The 17,219-nt window shown below is 43.1% G+C and overlaps 2 protein-coding genes across 2 annotated transcripts; one reads left to right on the forward strand and one right to left on the reverse strand.

The window, feature by feature from the left end:
- The first annotated feature begins 1,377 nt into the window (after positions 1 to 1,377).
- On the forward strand, positions 1,378 to 8,439 carry chga (chromogranin A). The gene is made up of 8 exons (XM_070986790.1): positions 1,378 to 1,663; positions 1,912 to 1,961; positions 2,797 to 2,890; positions 4,534 to 4,602; positions 4,701 to 4,787; positions 5,561 to 5,872; positions 6,635 to 7,059; positions 7,594 to 8,439. The coding sequence occupies exons 1-8, from the start codon at positions 1,618 to 1,620 to the stop codon at positions 7,675 to 7,677; spliced, it is 1,167 nt and encodes a 388-aa protein (XP_070842891.1). The 5' UTR covers positions 1,378 to 1,617; the 3' UTR covers positions 7,678 to 8,439.
- Positions 8,440 to 10,459: 2,020 nt separating this feature from the next.
- LOC139347312 (CCN family member 2-like) lies at positions 10,460 to 13,240 on the reverse strand. The gene is made up of 5 exons (XM_070986791.1): positions 12,961 to 13,240; positions 12,577 to 12,793; positions 12,216 to 12,467; positions 11,875 to 12,086; positions 10,460 to 11,758 (listed from the first exon to the last, which is right to left on the reverse strand). The coding sequence occupies exons 1-5, from the start codon at positions 13,021 to 13,023 to the stop codon at positions 11,462 to 11,464; spliced, it is 1,041 nt and encodes a 346-aa protein (XP_070842892.1). The 5' UTR covers positions 13,024 to 13,240; the 3' UTR covers positions 10,460 to 11,461.
- Between the last annotated feature and the right edge of the window lie 3,979 nt (positions 13,241 to 17,219).

A 17,219-nucleotide genomic window follows, 5' to 3' on the forward strand; every position in this document is an offset into this window, starting at 1 on the left:
TTAGGATTGTAATGTATGTGTGCTTAACTAATACAGACTGTAATGATAAATAATGCAGAATGATCTGGTAATGGTTGGTTACAGATACTCAGTACATTTATTTATAGTCTAACAGGATGGAGTCCGCCTCTGGAGTCCAGTTATACAGAAAACAGCATTTCAGATGCAAACATCTACATATTTCTGTTTGACCAAACAGTCAAAAGAATCAAATAATATTGACAAGTCACAATCAGACACCTGACACCACTTATGTGCCCAGTCCATCTTCCTCACTTCATCCCAGTAATGAATGCTTAAACATGTCTGTCCCTGACTTGTCATCCAGCATCAGCTGCATGTTTTTAGTTTAATTCTCGTCCCTCCTACGGTCCACCCCTTCAAAGAAATAAATGACATCATATGTCTTCCAGCATTATACATCATCTGCAACATGGCCACCAGTTTGATTCAGTCTACAGTCATATTGGTACTATGTTCTTTGAGCTAAATGCTAACAAATTCTGAGCGACTCGTCATCTGGTAGCCATGAATGTGCGTGCCAATCAAAGTATATGTCGAGATGTTTCATAGAAAAAATGAAAACTCTGACCTGCTGTTGGTATAAGAGGAAAAATCAGTGGATCACCAAGGAGAGTATGTTTCCTCCTTTGGGCCCATGAATATAAATTAATGAAAATTTCATAGCAATGCATCCAGTAGTTGTTGAAATACCCAAATGTACATAGAAAATTCATGAAACAGCACATCCTACATTAAATCATGTGTTATGTTTTGCACCATACTCTGCTCTGTACAACTAAAATGATATTAACAATCAGCTAATATGATTAGGACTCCACCAATAACCACCTCCAAAACAGTCCTGTAATGTATTTATAAAAGATTTCTTAATGGACATCCATAGTCTGTATATACCTATAGTCATACAGCCATTCACGTGTATTGTATATCATGTGAGGCCAATTGTGTCGGTGGTATTAAAGGTAAACGCTGCATTGTCTGGGGTTAGACAATGTGAAAAAGGGCCACCTGTTCACAAAGTATGCACAGTAACAGCCATTTTAAATAAACTGTCGCCTAGCAACACATCCAGGTAGTCAAGAGACATGATGAGCAAATACTGCCCGATGATGGAGCTTTGTTCTGGATGGGAACACAACATAAAGGAGACAAAGACGGGGAAATCTGGGCCCCTGGTTTCTAATTGAAATACCTGCTTGATCAGATTAAAGTATTTTCCACGGATACAGATAAAGCATTGCTTCTTCCTCCCGCCAGCAGCCCTGTGAGGTCCTCCAAACCTGTGCACGCCCTGACAACCAGGAGGCACGGTCAGGTACAATTAGTCCCAGGATGATGTCACTTCCTGCCTCCACATCGTCCTATAAAAGCCGGCGCGGTTGCGGCGAGATGCTGGTGGAGAGGACGGAGGCTGCAGGGGTACCGATGCTGCAGGAGGCTTAGCTCTCCAGAAATACCGAAAGGCGGCTAAGTTTTGGTCAGAATGCGTCCGTGATCCAGCGAAGAGGTGAAAGCAAACCCTCTGATAAAAGCTTCGCTATTTTTTCTATTCCTGGAGAGCTCAACGCGCCCCGTCTCCAAAAGAAAAAAAAAATGATCGGGACAAGACTGTTCGTTTTGACATTACTGTCCAACTGCGGTAAGAAAAGGCTGAAGCTCATTAAAGTGATCATGTGATGGTTCGGTCTGAGAGACAGCTGCATTAAGAGATGTGACTGCCGGGTCCAGCACCAAGGACAGCGACTCACACATCTCTAACTGCGGCGAGAGACGGAGTGAATTCACCTGCACCTTTGGCACGTTTGGTCCCCTGTTACCAACGCAAGCGCTGTGTTTTAATGCTGCTGAGAGTCACATTTCTCTCTTGTTTTCTTCCTTGTCTTGCAGTTCTGTCATTGCCGCTGACTCCAAGTCAGCTGGAGAATGAAGACGTAAAGGTAAAGCAGCATTTGCACATCACAGTGAGTGTTATTGTAGTTGTAGAAACAGCAGCAGGATGACAGTGACCCGCCACTGTTGTATGCAAGGAATTTGGCACGTTATGCTGTATGCGCTGAGAAATAAATCCCAGTGACAGTGCGTCTACTCCTGCCAAGCTCAAAAGGCCAGCAGTGATTAGAAATACTTAATCCAAGCGATTTAACTCACTTCAGTACCTTCTCCACTGGGGACAATCTCAGTATGACCTTGTTCAAATCAATAGATATCATTCTGAGAGCCACTGAGAGCCTTGACCTCCATGATTTGGTGCTGCTGGATCCATTTCACATCTTGGTGGAGGGAGAGAGAGGCTGCTCTCGAATGGGGTTTGGAGAGATGAGAATACGAAGGGGAGATGGGCACAATGTGTGAAAGAGGGATGGGAGCTGTGAAATGGGACCGAGTAACGTTCAAAGATCTGGCAGCCAGGAGGGAAAGAACGAGTGAAAAATCATCTGGCATGTGGAATTGGCTCGACATTGAATGCACAATGGGAGCTGAAATGATTGTGATCTCTCATCTGAGAGTTTCACGTCTTTGAATTAGTGGGTGAGTTGGCAACAGAGCTGCATTCAAAGAGAAGCAGGCGAATTTTAATCTATAAAGCTGTGTAGATGTATTCCCATATAGCCCTCACCAAGAGGAGACCTTTTTTTATCATAAGAGTCTAAATTTCTACAGAAATTTCACTGATCCCCCAAAGGCGAAACAATTACAGACTTCGATGTTTATTGGCTGCAGCTACATATGAGGCTGTTTTTGAGTAACTTTGTGCCCTCTCTGTGCCTGCAGGTGATGAAATGCATTGTGGAGGTGTTGGCAGATGCGCTATCAAGGCCCCACCCCATGCCTGTCACTCAGGAGTGTTTGGTCACACTGAAGACAGGTAAGCCCCACCCAGAGGAGAACACCTGGGTAATAATTCTCAGTGTTTGTCCAAATACTTTAATTTTAAGATCTTGTTAGCAAGATTATGGGTATGACTTAATGCCCTCATGTAAAAGAATATTTTATTTATTATTTTTATAGGAACAAGTATATAGCATGGCCCAAAGCCTCAAACCAGAGCATTTACAACCTAAGATAGTTTATAATAGCTGTTCCTCAGTACAGCGTCTGTCTTAACAGGCTTGATTGTTGCATACAGAACCTGAAATGTGAAATATCATGTAATGCATAAAACCATTTGCAGCATAAATTTGTGAAATGATGAAATAAGAAGCCTTATTTTGCCACCTTTGTTACCATTTCAGCACTTTGTAAGAGAAAGATATTTGCTCCATAAACCTCATCACTGTTTTTCCATTAAGCTTTAATTTTAGCTTGTTCTCTTCTGACGTGGGGCGAGCCCTAGGGGGAAAGAAAATCGCGATGTTGAGGGTTTTTTGGGCCATTTTTGGTCAAATGACTCCCTTAAAGCAGCAAAATATAAAAAGAAGAAAAGAGCATATTTCCTCTCATCATAACACTGATAATTTATTGATATGACCACCTTGAGTTCTTAGGTTAAAAAAAGGTTAAATGCGCCGTTTTAGATGATGTCATCCTCTTTGATTTATTTTCCTTTGTGTGCTTGCATCTTAAATAAACTCCTGAAATACAGTGAGTCAGGATAAAAACAGGCTTTAATTATGCTCTCTAAGCCTTTGTTAATCTGAGGACATAATCGGATATGATGTTTGTTTTTTCACATCTCCTCCCAGGCATCCATGTGTGTTGTAAAGACTCAGCAAAGCATATAAAGATTCAATAAAATAATCACTTTTTTACGTAACATGGATTCTGCATCATTCATCATTGTTATCATCACCATCATCCACTGGAGTAACATGGCCTTTCTAAGAGAACCAATACCTGTTCTCCTTTTTTTATCTGGAGCACGGTGCCCACATCATAAGGTTAATGGATTGATGCAGTGGCTGCTGGGTAAAAATCCTGATGTGTGAGCGGGGTCACTAGCACTCAGTGAAGAGTATTCAGTTACAGAGCCAGTGTTTTACCTTGATGGTGCCCTTGTTGGGAGAAATCAATCAGAGCATTACTCACCCAGCGTTTGTTACTGAGTGGCTGCTGTGAGAGGGGGAACTGTACACCACCAGAGGGATGGAGAGGGGGAGAAAAGGGGGGAGAGAGAGAGAGGGAGAAGGCAAGAAAGAGAAAGATGACAGGCTGATGTTACAGTGGTACTGTACAGCAGCTGTCGTCTTTGTGCTTGCTGCGTAGAGCATGCAGTGGGTTTGTGGGTCAGCAGAACGTCCGGCGCTCACTTCTGCTGTATTTCACCGGGGGCAGTCTCTCTGGGCCAAATGATTAATTGTGCTCTTGCTTTGAAAGCAGTAAATTTCAGGGCAATTAAGTCAGAGAAACCACTGAAACAAATTGCTGAACCCTGTGAAAAAGTGAAGGGGAAAGACATATACCTGTGTTCTGCCTCCTGCAGGATCCCATCAATGCCTTTTGTCTCCTCTTTTCTGTCTCTCTTGAGGTGTCTTGTTCCCATGCATTTTGATGTGTTTGTGTGTTACGCAGATGACAGGCTTGTTTCTATCCTTCGCCATCATAACTTTCTGAAGGAGCTTCAGGAGATTGCTGTTCAAGGTGAGCCACAGATCACATGATGCTTATGTCTTTTCCTGGGTGCTGACAATTCTAAGAAAGATGGTGTGGAAAGAAATCTTGAATAACTTTAATTTTAGGTGGTCAAGAGAGAGATGAGCTGCAGAGAGACGCTGCTACAGCCGACCCAACGACACAAGCTCCTCAGACTGCGGGTGATGTCGCGGGTGAGTTCTGCATTGTTGTGCTGTTCATTTCTCCCCACAGTTCAACCACGTTCCAGTCGGCTCCATTTTGAGGAAAATCTGATCAACATTTAATAATGCGCCAGCTGTCAAAATGATGCATCGCCTCCATTATTTCTCATTTCATGTTGTCAGCAAAGCAGAGCCAACAAACAGAGGAGATGCACTGAGGTGAATTTAAACTCTGCCGATGCTTTCCGTGCTCCTTCCACCTGACAGCACACCTGGCGTTTTAAAGTCAGCGCCAGACTCCCTGCAAAGCGCACAGTGGGCGAGTGGCGATGCAGGAGCGATTACAGTAGTGACAAAAATCCATTAAATAAAGTGCATCCACCAACCCTGACGCGCTGCGTGCTCTCTGACTGAAGGGCTTCTGAGCTCTGTGAGAAACGCAAAACTGACACCAAGATGGCATGAAAAGGGTTAAAATATACAACTGACAACAGCATGTGAGGTTAAAGTGTATGAAAAATATTGACCTTTCTGATGAATTTTAAGTGGCAACAGCAGAAAAATATGCATCCTCATGAGGTTTTCTGAGGAAATTGCTAAAGTGGACACATGTAAGCATCACCTGATGCACAATTTTATGATTGTGATATAAAATCTGACATACTGAACCACTCCATCAAGCAAAAACACATTAATATGACACGACATGGTAATAAACTGTCCTGCTTTGGCGTAAGCACCTTCTTTTGACCTCATGGGAAAATCAATGTCTTCTAGTAAATTAAATTCCTCCCGGTTTTCAGATCGATCCATGTTGGAGGCTTTAGGAGGCCCCGGTGAAAGATCCATCCTGTCCCAGAAGAGGAGGACAGGAAATGGAGATGGAGAGGAAGAAAAGGACGAGAGCCTGGTAGATGAAGAGTCACAACAGGACAGTGACATAGAGGAAGAGGGGGAGGTGAAGAGGGAAAGTGACGAGAGGCCAGGAAGTCATATCTCTGAGTCTGTGGATGAGTGGAGAGAGGGCAAGGCTGAAAAGAGGGAGGAAGAAGAAGAAGAGAAAAGAGCAAATTTAGAGGAAGATTCAGAGGAAAACATGACCAAGGATAAGAAAGGTAAGTATATATTTTATTTCTTTGCATTTGCTTGTCGTTGGTTTGCAATCTTAGTTACAGTCTCAGTTAGATGGCAGTAAACATTCAGCTTCAGAGCTAAAGGACATCCATCAAATTAAAATATGGAATGAAGTTACCGAGAGGCAGAGAGCAGAGAGTCTTGACATATGGAGACTTAAAAAAAACAAACCCGGCCTTGTAGATGAAACCGCTTGCCACCACAGGACTGAGTGTGATTGATGGAAGTGCTTCCATCTACATGATGAATCCCCCCCTCCCCTCCACAGGGAGCAGGTCCAACATGGTTGGCACACTGACAGCACACCAAAAGAAATGATTAAATGTCTCCATGTCCCAGAATTCAAATGAGCTAGTGTGCATGGTTACAGCTGCAATCATTCGCCATAATCTCCATCCTTAGATCGAGACTGCAGTCGAGATGTAGCTTTTTCTATCTAGACTTTTTAAGAGATTAGCAGAGAAATGATTGTTTTCTGGGATAAAATGGCAGAGTACAGTGAAATATGCATTCATACTCTACAACAGGGAGCTTCAGCCAAGTCATCTGATTGCTCCAGTCATGCTGTTAATTCCCATAAAGCACAGCTCGCTGTACGGGGGGCAGAGCTGCCAGATGGCACGAAATATTTCATTACAAGGAGTGGAATCTTGCTGATGGTGGAGGGTATTCAGCTGATGGTCTAGCAGAGGTGTTTGAGTGCAGGACAGAGAATAAAAACACCTTTATTTCCATCTCCTCAGGTGCTGGATCTGGTGAAAAGAGAGCTGCGCCCAGAAACAAATCAAAGGAGAGGAAGTTTGATGTAGAAGATGAAGAGGAGAAAGACAAGAGATCTGCACGTTTCTCACATAAACAAGAGGAGAAACAGGAGGAAAGGGAGGATGAAGGGGAGACGAAGAGAGGCAGTAGGGAGAGCCTAAAGCGATGGACCAGGAGGGGCAAGACGCTGCCACTGAAGAGGAAGGCAGTCGGACAGGAGATGCAGCAGGAAGTGCCACATCATTCGAAAGAGGTCTCAGAGGAAGAGGAGGAGGAGGAGAAGAAGAAGAAGAAAAGAGCCATGCAGAGGAGTCCAGAGGAGAAGGAGCTGCAGATGATCGCTAGAAGGGGACCTGAGGAGAGGAGGGGGATGGAGGAAGAGGGGAGCGCCAGCCGGAAGTCAGAGGTGTGTCATTTTTAGCGTACAGGTGTCAGTCTTCTCATGTAGCTCTTGACAATGTTTCCTATGATGTTAAATGATTTCTTTAAATAAAGACTTTGAGATGTTTTTTTCTACTCATCACAGCTAACTGTGGCTGTAGTGCTGTGCTCTCTGGTTTTGTATCACTCAAGGCCAAAAAAACTGAGGCTTCTGTGCTCCGTTGTTAAAAATAATGAAGCAAAATCCTTCCTGCAGCTGGAATCCCATGAAGATAGAAAATGGTGCAGATGCTTCTTGTCAGCATGTTCAGAAGAAGCTATTCAGACTGGGATCACCTTAAAGGTCCAGTGTGAAGGATTTAGTGGCACCTAGTGGTGACATTGTTGTAACAGTGAGTCTTAAAGAGGTGATTCTGGCTGTAATGTGTCCTCGCTAACAGCCCAAACAGCAATGCACGGAAGCAAATTGTACCGGGATACTGTGCCGTGCATGAAAAGTTTGCACATACATATGATTGTTTGTATTCTAATTATCTTGCTCTTCTTATTATATCTGCAGGAGCCAGAGATTGAAAGCTTGGCAGCCATCGAGTCAGAACTGGAAAACGTTGCCCAGAAACTCCATGAGCTGCGACGAGGCTGAGAGAGAGATTGGTAAAAAGTTGACACCGCAACCTCCTCTGCCTCCTCGTACTCCTCCGCTTTACCAGCTGCCTGGTTTCCACAGATAGAGCGTATGAATATGTGACAAGATCTTATCTTTTGCTATTTTTCCAGAGGATGCCCCCCCTTGCACCACACTGCTGCAGACTCCCTTGTGACATTCTGTCCTTCACATAGATTAGCGTACAGTAGATGCATATTGCAGCTAGACATGCGTACTAAAAACATAGACACAAATTCTGTGCATTCAAACACACAGCAAGGCTCCTGAAGGAAAACTCTTTCTGTCAGTGAGGGTCGGCAGCTTGTTTTCTCTGACAATCATCTCTCTCTTTCTGCAAATGTATCTCGCCTGCTTTTCTAATTATTTTAACACTGAACATTGATTTATGTGAGGCAGATCCAGGTACGCACACACCAACGAGGTGAGGTTGTACAGTAACGGCATGTATACATGTACAAAGCTCTTTCTGAGATGCTTGCTTACTTTAGAGGAAGCAGAAGAAGACATACAGTAGATGCTTACTTATTATAGAGACAGTCAAGCCAAGGCAATAATTGAACATTTTAAGATTAATGGCGGGATTGTAATCTTAAATTGTACTCAGTTTATGTTAGAAAACCAATAAATTGAATCGAGTTTATCTAGGAATCTCTGTTTTGGTAAATTCTTTAAATGCCTCTGAAATCAATATTTGCATAAGAGAAATAATGCAATAAACTTGGCATACTAACAAATTTACAGCTGTATAGGTGTCTTCATGGATTGTTTATCTGGTTCAGTTGATGCTTTTTGCATCACTTTCATCACATAGCACCTAAGTGAAACTGGAAAAGTGAATTACCAGTGAAGGTTCATTCAATACTGTATAATACAGTATATCTACATACAGTATTTTTACTCACATAGCAAGCCTAGACTCTAACTGTGAAGATGTAACTGTAGATGCAGTCTGCACTCGGCTGTGTTTGTGGGCGAGGAGAACATGAATCATCACTCTGACACACAATCTGTTTATACAGTACATTCAATTCTGAGACATTTTAACTCTTCGTTTTGGCATCACCGTTACATTTTCTTTTTAGCTGCTACTATCAAGAGGAAAGAGCGAGTGCAGATTTGATTCATGCAGTGTGGTATTGAAAAGAGACCGCAGCAGAATGTGGGCAGAGGAGAAAATGAAAATGCTAAAAGTTCTTCTGTAGACAAGGCAGACAAAGCTGGTGAGAGAGGTCTGTAAATGAACTACCAATGCAGAGAATCTGAAAAAGCCCGAATACCAAGAGAAAATGTTTAACTTATGAAGCTTTTCCCTGCATGATAAGTTAAACACTGCTAAGAGTCACAACTATTTGAAGATGAGGATGAAGACGGATATATTACAGCCAGGTTTTTACTTGTTACACATTTGGATCTTTCTGCAGCAATTCATGGTGCTGTTTCACCTGCTATTACAACTATAGCTATAGAGCTAACTGTCTACAACTAGACCGATTCATTTAAGGCTGTGAAGGTCTCCTCCTCAAAAGATTTATGTGTATGGATGCCAAAAGAAGCTGAGTATATTATAAAAAATTCATGAGAACCAAATGAAAAGGGCACCAGATGGCGATATTAGACTGTCTCAGTTTTCAAAGGTGAGCGCTGTCAGCAGGGGAGATTTCAAAGAGCACTGTAGTCACGTTGAGACGTTTTTGTTCTTTGGAGCCTAGACTGATCTATTTCCATCATCTCAACAGCCAGAATGCCCTGCAACAATGCATAATTTATCAAATTTAAATATCCTCTTTCAGGTCAGCTCACAAATCAGTAGGGAGCAAGAGCTGCTCAGTAAACAGCCACTGCCCCTGTACATTATTCTGGTTGTTTTGCTGTAAATGAAGTCATAAAGTAAACTTTGTTCACTGAAGAAGGCCTTACAGTAAGTGATGTTACATAAACCTGAGTTGAAAGTGGGAGAACAAACCAACATGTAAACAGCCATCATATGAAAACTGAAGAGTTCATATGTTACTCCTGTGGTGGGAATCAAACCACCAACATTCATGTCCAGGACACACTGCTGCCAGTCAGTCACAGAAAATCACAAAAGTTCAGTTTCTTTTAATAAATTTTATCATAAAGACTTTTTTTCCCCCTCTCTGGCTGCAGAGCTAAGATGACTTTCCAAGGCTTGTTTGATTTGTGTTCATAATTAAAGGTCCAGTGAGTAGCATGTAGTGACATCTAGTGGTGAGGTTGCATATTGCAACCAACTCTCACCTCAACCCTCCCTTTCCTCACATGTAGGACAATCTACAGTGGCCAAAAAATAAATGAAAAACGCACAAGGCGCCCTCTAGAGTGTTTGGTTTGTCCAGTCTGGGCTACTGTAGAAACATGACCGCTCCCTCTGTGGATATAAAGAGCTCAATCTAAGGTAAGAAAAACACAGTGATTCTTACTTTCAGGGGATTATATATTGATGAAAACATAATTGTGAATATTATTTAACATTTCTGCTCATGCACCCCCCTAAATCCTTCACACTGGTCCTTTAATTGACATCTGCACTGTCCAAGATGTCAAAACATGAACGAATAATCTAGTTTTGCAGATGCTAACATGTAAGACCTGTGCTTATTAAATATGTTTAGTTTGAGGTTTAAGTTAATCTTATTGTGCATGAACCGAACGATTTCGAATGTCACTAGATTTCAAATTAAAATCAGTCCACATTTTTGTCAAGATTGAAGACAGAAAACTTGGAAGACTTGTGTTTGTATAAAAAAATATAACATTTTATTTCCAGCTACAAAGTGAAACATGTAACATTTTTGTCACACTTCTCAATAAAATAGTAAAAAATACTGTTGACAAAAAATACACTATCGATACATTTCGAAGCACAGAACAAATTTGGCTTTAAATTAACTTAAAATATACAAATATATACATAATTTACACATCAACAATAAAAAAGGAATGAAATTACAATTCTTCCAGTCTTTTCTTCTATTTTTATACAAAATAGACACTTTGTTCCTATAGACACTTGGTTTCTTCCTTCCTGACCTGAATCAGCAATAGTCAACTTTTTTTTTTTTTTTTTCTCAGTGCCGTGGCAAAGCCCACTGTGTTCCACATCTAACCCTAAACTCAGCAGGCTGCTTGCTTTCTCATCCACATGCTGGGCGGAAACTCTGACCTTTCCTCTACTCTGTGAGCAGCATGGACACAGAGACAAGGCCGACATTCAGGCCTGCGCGAACAGACACAAACACGCACACACTCTCACACACACACAAGGACACATTCAGACCTGTTTGGACAGGGAACACTGGCCCGCTGTGGTCTGCGTGCTCCATCTACAGCTGCTTAGAGTTTGCAGGTCTGGTCTAGGCTCAGAGGGTGGGGGGAGTCATTAGACACCTCATTTAGAGAGGAGGTCATGGTTTAGATAAGGTATAGAAATGCATACAGTAAAATGGACGGGTCTGCAAAAGGGATTTCAAGGGGAATGGGCAGAAACCTGACAGTAGGTTTGTCAAAAATAGAAGTTATAGTGCAGGAGTCTCTTGGAGCTGCCATGCAACTCTCTGTCTGAGTCTATGTGGCTGATGTGCACCAGCCATACAAAACACATAGACACTTAGACAAGTGTCTGGACTACTTCAACAATGAGAAAATGACAAAATAAAACATAAACATATATACTGAGCTGCAAAATGAGATGGAGTTCTGTTTGTTTTCAAGTCATAAGCTGCGATCGTCCATCAGTGGCTCACGCCATGTCTCCCATCATCTTCTTGTAATACATGGACTCGAAGATGTCGTTCTCTCCGGGGCAGTTGTGGTGGCAGGCGCAGGACTTGATGAACATCATGTGCTTCTTCATGACCTGTCCGTCGGGGCATTTGAACTCCATGGGCAGGGTGGTGGTTCTGTGGGGGGTGCAGCAACGACCATCCAGGCAGACGCCGCAGAACTTTGGCCTGTAGGACTTGGTGGTGGTGCAGCCAGAGATCTCAAACTTCATGGGCTTGGAGAGTCTGGGAGTGCGGATGCACTTCTTTCCTTTCTGTGGGAAGAAAAGGAAGAGGAAAACAACTTCATTATGCATTCTTTGGCTGTTCATTCATGCTGATTTTGCGCCTGAAGAGGTCATGAGAGCAGTGCAGTTGAACAGAAACTCACCCTAATGCTCTGCTCCAGCTGTGACTCGCATGGTCGCACCATACACAACCGGGTCTGTTTCTCCAGGCGGCATTCGCGGTTATCATTGGTGACTCTGGTGGAGATCCCAAGGCCGCAAGTCTTAGAGCATGCGCTCCACTCAGTAGTCTGAACCAGGCAGTTCTCCCTCATCAGGGAGGGATCTGGGCCATAGGTCTCCTCCTCTCTGTAGGCTGTAAACACAGGAGTAAACACCGATTAGAATAACATCCTGATTATGACTCATTGTATAAAGACCAACAAAGAAACCACAGTCTCATGTTAAAAACAACTTCACGGTACAGAGAAGGAGATGAGCTTACCAGCCAAAGCAGAGCCTACGAAGCTGTGTCTGTAGGGAGAATCGCACTCCCACTCCTCGCAGCACTTCCCTGGCACCTTGACCCGTCTCGGCATGGGGCAGTCGGGGCTGGGCAGCCGGACGTCCATGGAGCAAAGAGGGACACAGCCCACGGCTCCGTCCAGACATGTACACTGGTACTTGCAGCTGCTCTGGAAAGTCTCTCCACTCTTGTACACCATGCCTCCAAACACACAGGTGGCTCCATCTCGAGCTGTGTGGGAAACGACAGGGACAGAGGTCACAATTCGGTTCATACGTTGAGCATGTTTAAGGTAGACTCCTGTCATAAAAAGTCATTGTTTCAGTTGTCAGCGGCTCACCTGTGCACACTCCTATGCGTCTGTTGATGGGTGCTCCGAAGTCACAGTAGAGGCCTTTGTGTGGGTCACAAAGGTCTTTCTCAGTGCACAGCTCCCCCATCTGTTTGGCGCATACCCTGCAGCAGCCACAGCCGTCCAGCACCAGGCTCACTCCTGGGGGGCACTGAGGGGGAGTGGAGGGGCACGAACACTGGTTGCTGCACTCCTGAGCTGCAGCCTGAGCACAAGACACACACACGCTTAGTTAAATATCATCAGTAGGTGCATTATAGTTAAACATCCAGCTCATGGGGAACACCGTTAGAGCTTATGTCATGTTTAAAGACTCAAACTAAAGCCTGAGTGAAAACAGCAGCAGTATAAAGACAAAGTTTTCTGACTTACCATGTATGAGAACATGATGCACAGGAAAGGCACCAAAATCATCATCTTCATTCCAGCAGACATCTTTTCTCCCTCGTAGAAATAGGTTCTAGTTTTTCCTTAAATCTCGTTGAGAAAGTCTTCCTTAAGTCTCAGAGTTTGAGCTTGAGAAACCTTTTCTGATCAAGTTGATCTCTTGTCTCGTTCGTCTCGTAGCGTTTCTCTGCTGCTCCGGTCAAAGTCTTTTTGTCTTTCTGTCTTGGTGAAAGCTAGAGTTTAGCTTCAGTAGAGGAGCTGATCTGAGTTCTGACTGCGGAGTCGAGCTCCCTTTATACTCGCTGGCCCTCGAGGCACGTCACTGGGAGCTGAATGGAGAGCCAGCCCTGGACAAACATGGACATACTTGGCATTCTTTCCTCGCTTCCTGACCCCCACTCCAGACATCCCACATTCCTGCTGTCTGAAGGCAAGGCTCTGCTGCTCAGCCAAACAACACTGTCTCTCTCAGAGCGGCTTTCATCTGGAATGGGAGGTTAAGTCTGGTTAGAGGCCTGGGACCCCACACTGGGAATTCCTGAAGACTGACTTCACAAAAAGACAGCCGGTACCTATAAATATTAATCTTAAAAAAGAAGAAAAGAAAAAAAAGTGAATGTCAAAAGTGAAGGCACAAAGAGCTTTACATGAAAGAAGAACGGCTGAAAGAAAACAGGTAGAATCTTATAAAAATGCATCAAAGTCCAATGATCAAATGAACTAATTGATGTGTGAGGGGTGGTTAAGACTTTAAACCCACAACAGCATTCCTCGGTTTCGGCTTCAAAGGTGCACCGACAGCCTGTACTTTTGAAAATTAACAGCAAGCTGCTTGGGAAAGGAAGTTCGTTTGAGTCATTAACTTCAGCTGGTTATCTATCAAGGCGCTCCTTCCTGCAAAGACTTGGCAACTGCTGCACTCCTCTGTACTCGTGTGGTTACATCTGGGACACTGCAGTGGCATTTTTGTGCACTGACATCAGTGCTGAACTGTAGCTTTAAGCGCTGCCCATTAAAAAACACATTATGGGCCTATTATGATCTCTTATGCACGAATGGGGCAGTTTGATTACAAACATTCCCTCCAATCCTGTTGCATGATGCACATGATGTTGTTTTGTGCTGATCTTATTCCCTTGTGACTTGGGATATGCTCACCAGACACAAAAGCAGCAGTGGTGGAAGAAGTATTGCAATCTTTTACTAAAGTAACTGTAGCAATACAACAATGTAAAATACTACATTACAAGTAAAAGTACTGCTTTTAAACTCCTACTTAAGTTAAAATATGTAAATATTATCAGGAATCTTTCTTCAGCAACGGCCCTTTACACTGATGTATTCATAGATATTACCTCATTAGACTGTTGCATCAGTGCATAAGTAGCTGGTCGCAGTGGAGCTAGCTGTAACTACTGTGGATAAAGTGGTTCCCAACCTACGGGTCGAGTCCCCTTCAGAGAGTCACAGGATAAATCTGAGTGGTCATGAGATGATTAATGATTCTGCGACACAAATTTGCATTCATTTTCTGCACTTTTCCCTTATATTTTCCTTTTTGTGAAATACCCAAATCATTGTTCCTTTTCTGGATTTGTAAAATTAATTGAAAGACACCACCTGAAACCACTGTTTTCATCTTGAACAATGCATGATGGTCCTGATGGTCTGTTTCTTGAGTTGTCTGAGCTGAATGTGCCGCCCTGCCAAGCTATGCAGGACAGGTATTACGGGAACAAAGACTAATGCTCTCAGTTAATGACATTTCCCAAAATGGATGTTTGTTGATTTGAGCATTAGGCTGCTTGTCTTACTTCCTGAAAGGGTGACATTTTTTAGAGGATTCTGTCGAAAACAAAGGCCAGGGGATTGCATTTCTCATTTGACAGGAGCTTTTGACTCCGCTGGGTCTTAGTCAGGACAAATCGTGATTAAAAATCCTGAGTCGACTTCAGTGAAAGTGCAGCCCAGCCCATGAAGGCATGAGGGGCAGATATTATGGGAACAAAGGCTACATGTTCTCTGGCCTCTCACCTGCCTAATGAGGTTTAGTCTATGACAGACTTAAAAAGGCCAGGTGTGCCCCGTCCCCGGCCAGGATTATTTTACTACATCAAACCCCAGAGTGGAGGATTGCAGGAAAGAGGCTAGACGGAGGTTTGTGTATTTTTTTGAAAAAGGAGATCACACACCAGGCGAGACTCTTATGAAAGGCGGCCCTGCTCCTTCTCCAGCCAGCGAATCGGAAATGAAAAACTCCCAGAGAAACCTGGAGCTGAAGGAATGTGAGGGAGAAGCCAGCAGACAGGGCCGTTACTACAGAGGAAGCTTCCCCATATAAGGACGCCTGCTCTTTTCCTAATATGGATATGTTCTTTCTCCATGCTGGCTCAGTACAGTAGGGACTCCTGTTAGGCCGTCCGAGCGAGGAAAAACACAGCTGTGAGTGAAAGTGTCGTGTGTGTGTGTGTGGAATATTCTTTCTCTCAAAACAGACCGGAGAGAGTGTGTGTATGTGTGCGTGCTCGTGTATTACCCACATTGTGGGGACATCTGTATCCACAGTCACATTTTGGGGACACCTTTTCCTGACGGTGACAAAATGCAAGTCTCCATAATGTAAATTATTTATTTATTTAGGGTTAAGCTTAGGTTTAGGTTGAGGTTAAGGAAAGGCTTAGGCAGATAGCGTTATGGTTATGTCAGGGTAAGTCTGCAGGAAATGAATGTAAGGCTATGCAATGTCCCCAAAAGTGATGGAAACATAACTTTTTCTCTGTGTGTGTGTGTGTGTGTGTGTGTGTGTGTGTGTGTGTGTGTGTGTGTGTGTGTGTCAGTCATTACATCCTCAGGGCCCTCATTTCAACCCCATGATATCTAAAGGAAACAGCTTGATGGAGGAACGTACTCCAGCCACGCTGAAAAACAACACTTGAACGTGTCTGACATTTTTATCTTTGGCGCAGAGTAATGCGGCTTCTGTCAGGGTGTTTAATCTAATCAATTAATCTTACATTACAGGCAATTTCTTTGAATGGTTTTTAGAAATTATCTTTGAAAATACAATGGGGTCCTGTTATAGTTTTCATGATTTACTCATCAAGTCTGTCGAAAGTCAGCAAACTCATATTATTCTGGATGCGATAATGCTGGTTTGTTTTTGCTGTCAGGCTGGATGTTCTCTGAGCTCAGTCTGTTGGTCTCGGGGTTTCCTGTGCTGAATATCAGTAGGCTCACTGGCCACGTGCTCACTGTTCTGCAGAACTGCATGTGTGGATGGGTTGACTGTAGCGGCCAAAGGAAACATATGGCTCTGTGTGTGGTAGGCCCCGATATGTCAAGGCTAAGTATAGACTGAGTTATTTGTTTAAGAGAGTAGCTGTGGGTTACAATCAGTAATGGAACTGCAGTGGTGATACAATGTCAGGGGAGCTTTGTGCTTATTGGCAAAAGTGATGTTAAACATACCTACAGGCAAGCTGTCTTAAATCTTCTTAACTTGTACATTGTAATAATAAGATTTTAACAGAAAAAGCCAAAACATGTGCAGCTTTAAATGCTAGATAATAGGCTAACTTCACCAGCTAGTGGCAAACTTTGTCTACCTGTCATTTGGTGGTAGGCAGGTGTATATTAGGATTTTAGAGCTTTTTTTGCTGGAAACGACATTGATGAGTGCAGTGAGAGTGAACCAAAACAGTAATTCTGTGGACCAGAAAACCAAAATAATGAAATGAAAGATGCCAAATTATTCTGAAGAGCTGGGGGAAGCTGCAGTGTTGCGTGATAATTCTCTGTGGGTTCTTCACTATGATCAAAACTGATTTTAAGTACTGTCATTAGAAAAAAAAAACTCTCAGCAGCAATGTAGGTAAACATGTGACAGACATGACATAATTAAACTGTCAATATTTTTCTGGCATTAGTCATTATAACATTACAGTCAGAGGTCCAAGAGCTGACATGCTGTATGTAGTAACTCTGAACACTGGAATCACTAACACCAGTATACCTAACAATAATGTCATGCTGATGTATTGTTCCACATTTTATTACTTTTCCACAAGAATATGCACCTTCAGCACCTCCATCATACCAAGAGAACTGATGGAGTGATGCTCCTAATTTAGCCCCGAGGTCATGTGACTCACACAGTAATTCCAGGTCAAGGCCTGCCGTCTATCCTAGTCTGGATTTACGCACATTGCTTCCTGCTACTTATAGCCTCATTAGCTCACTGCTCG

This window comes from Chaetodon trifascialis, chromosome 19 (genome assembly GCF_039877785.1).
Source record: "Chaetodon trifascialis isolate fChaTrf1 chromosome 19, fChaTrf1.hap1, whole genome shotgun sequence".
Taxonomy (NCBI): domain Eukaryota; kingdom Metazoa; phylum Chordata; class Actinopteri; order Chaetodontiformes; family Chaetodontidae; genus Chaetodon; species Chaetodon trifascialis.

Excerpts from the sequence above, each read along its gene's own strand:
- chga (XM_070986790.1), top strand. The coding sequence starts at position 1,618 with ATGATCGGGACAAGACTGTTCGTTTTGACATTACTGTCCAACTGCG. Across the intron at positions 2,891-4,533 it reads TTTGGTCACACTGAAGACAG|ATGACAGGCTTGTTTCTATC; the intron begins GTAAGCCCCACC and ends TGTGTTACGCAG. Across the intron at positions 4,788-5,560 it reads GACTGCGGGTGATGTCGCGG|ATCGATCCATGTTGGAGGCT; the intron begins GTGAGTTCTGCA and ends CCCGGTTTTCAG.
- LOC139347312 (XM_070986791.1), bottom strand. The coding sequence starts at position 13,023 with ATGTCTGCTGGAATGAAGATGATGATTTTGGTGCCTTTCCTGTGCATC. Across the intron at positions 12,468-12,576 it reads ACGCATAGGAGTGTGCACAG|CTCGAGATGGAGCCACCTGT; the intron begins GTGAGCCGCTGA and ends TTTCCCACACAG. Across the intron at positions 11,759-11,874 it reads AGCTGGAGCAGAGCATTAGG|AAAGGAAAGAAGTGCATCCG; the intron begins GTGAGTTTCTGT and ends TTCTTCCCACAG.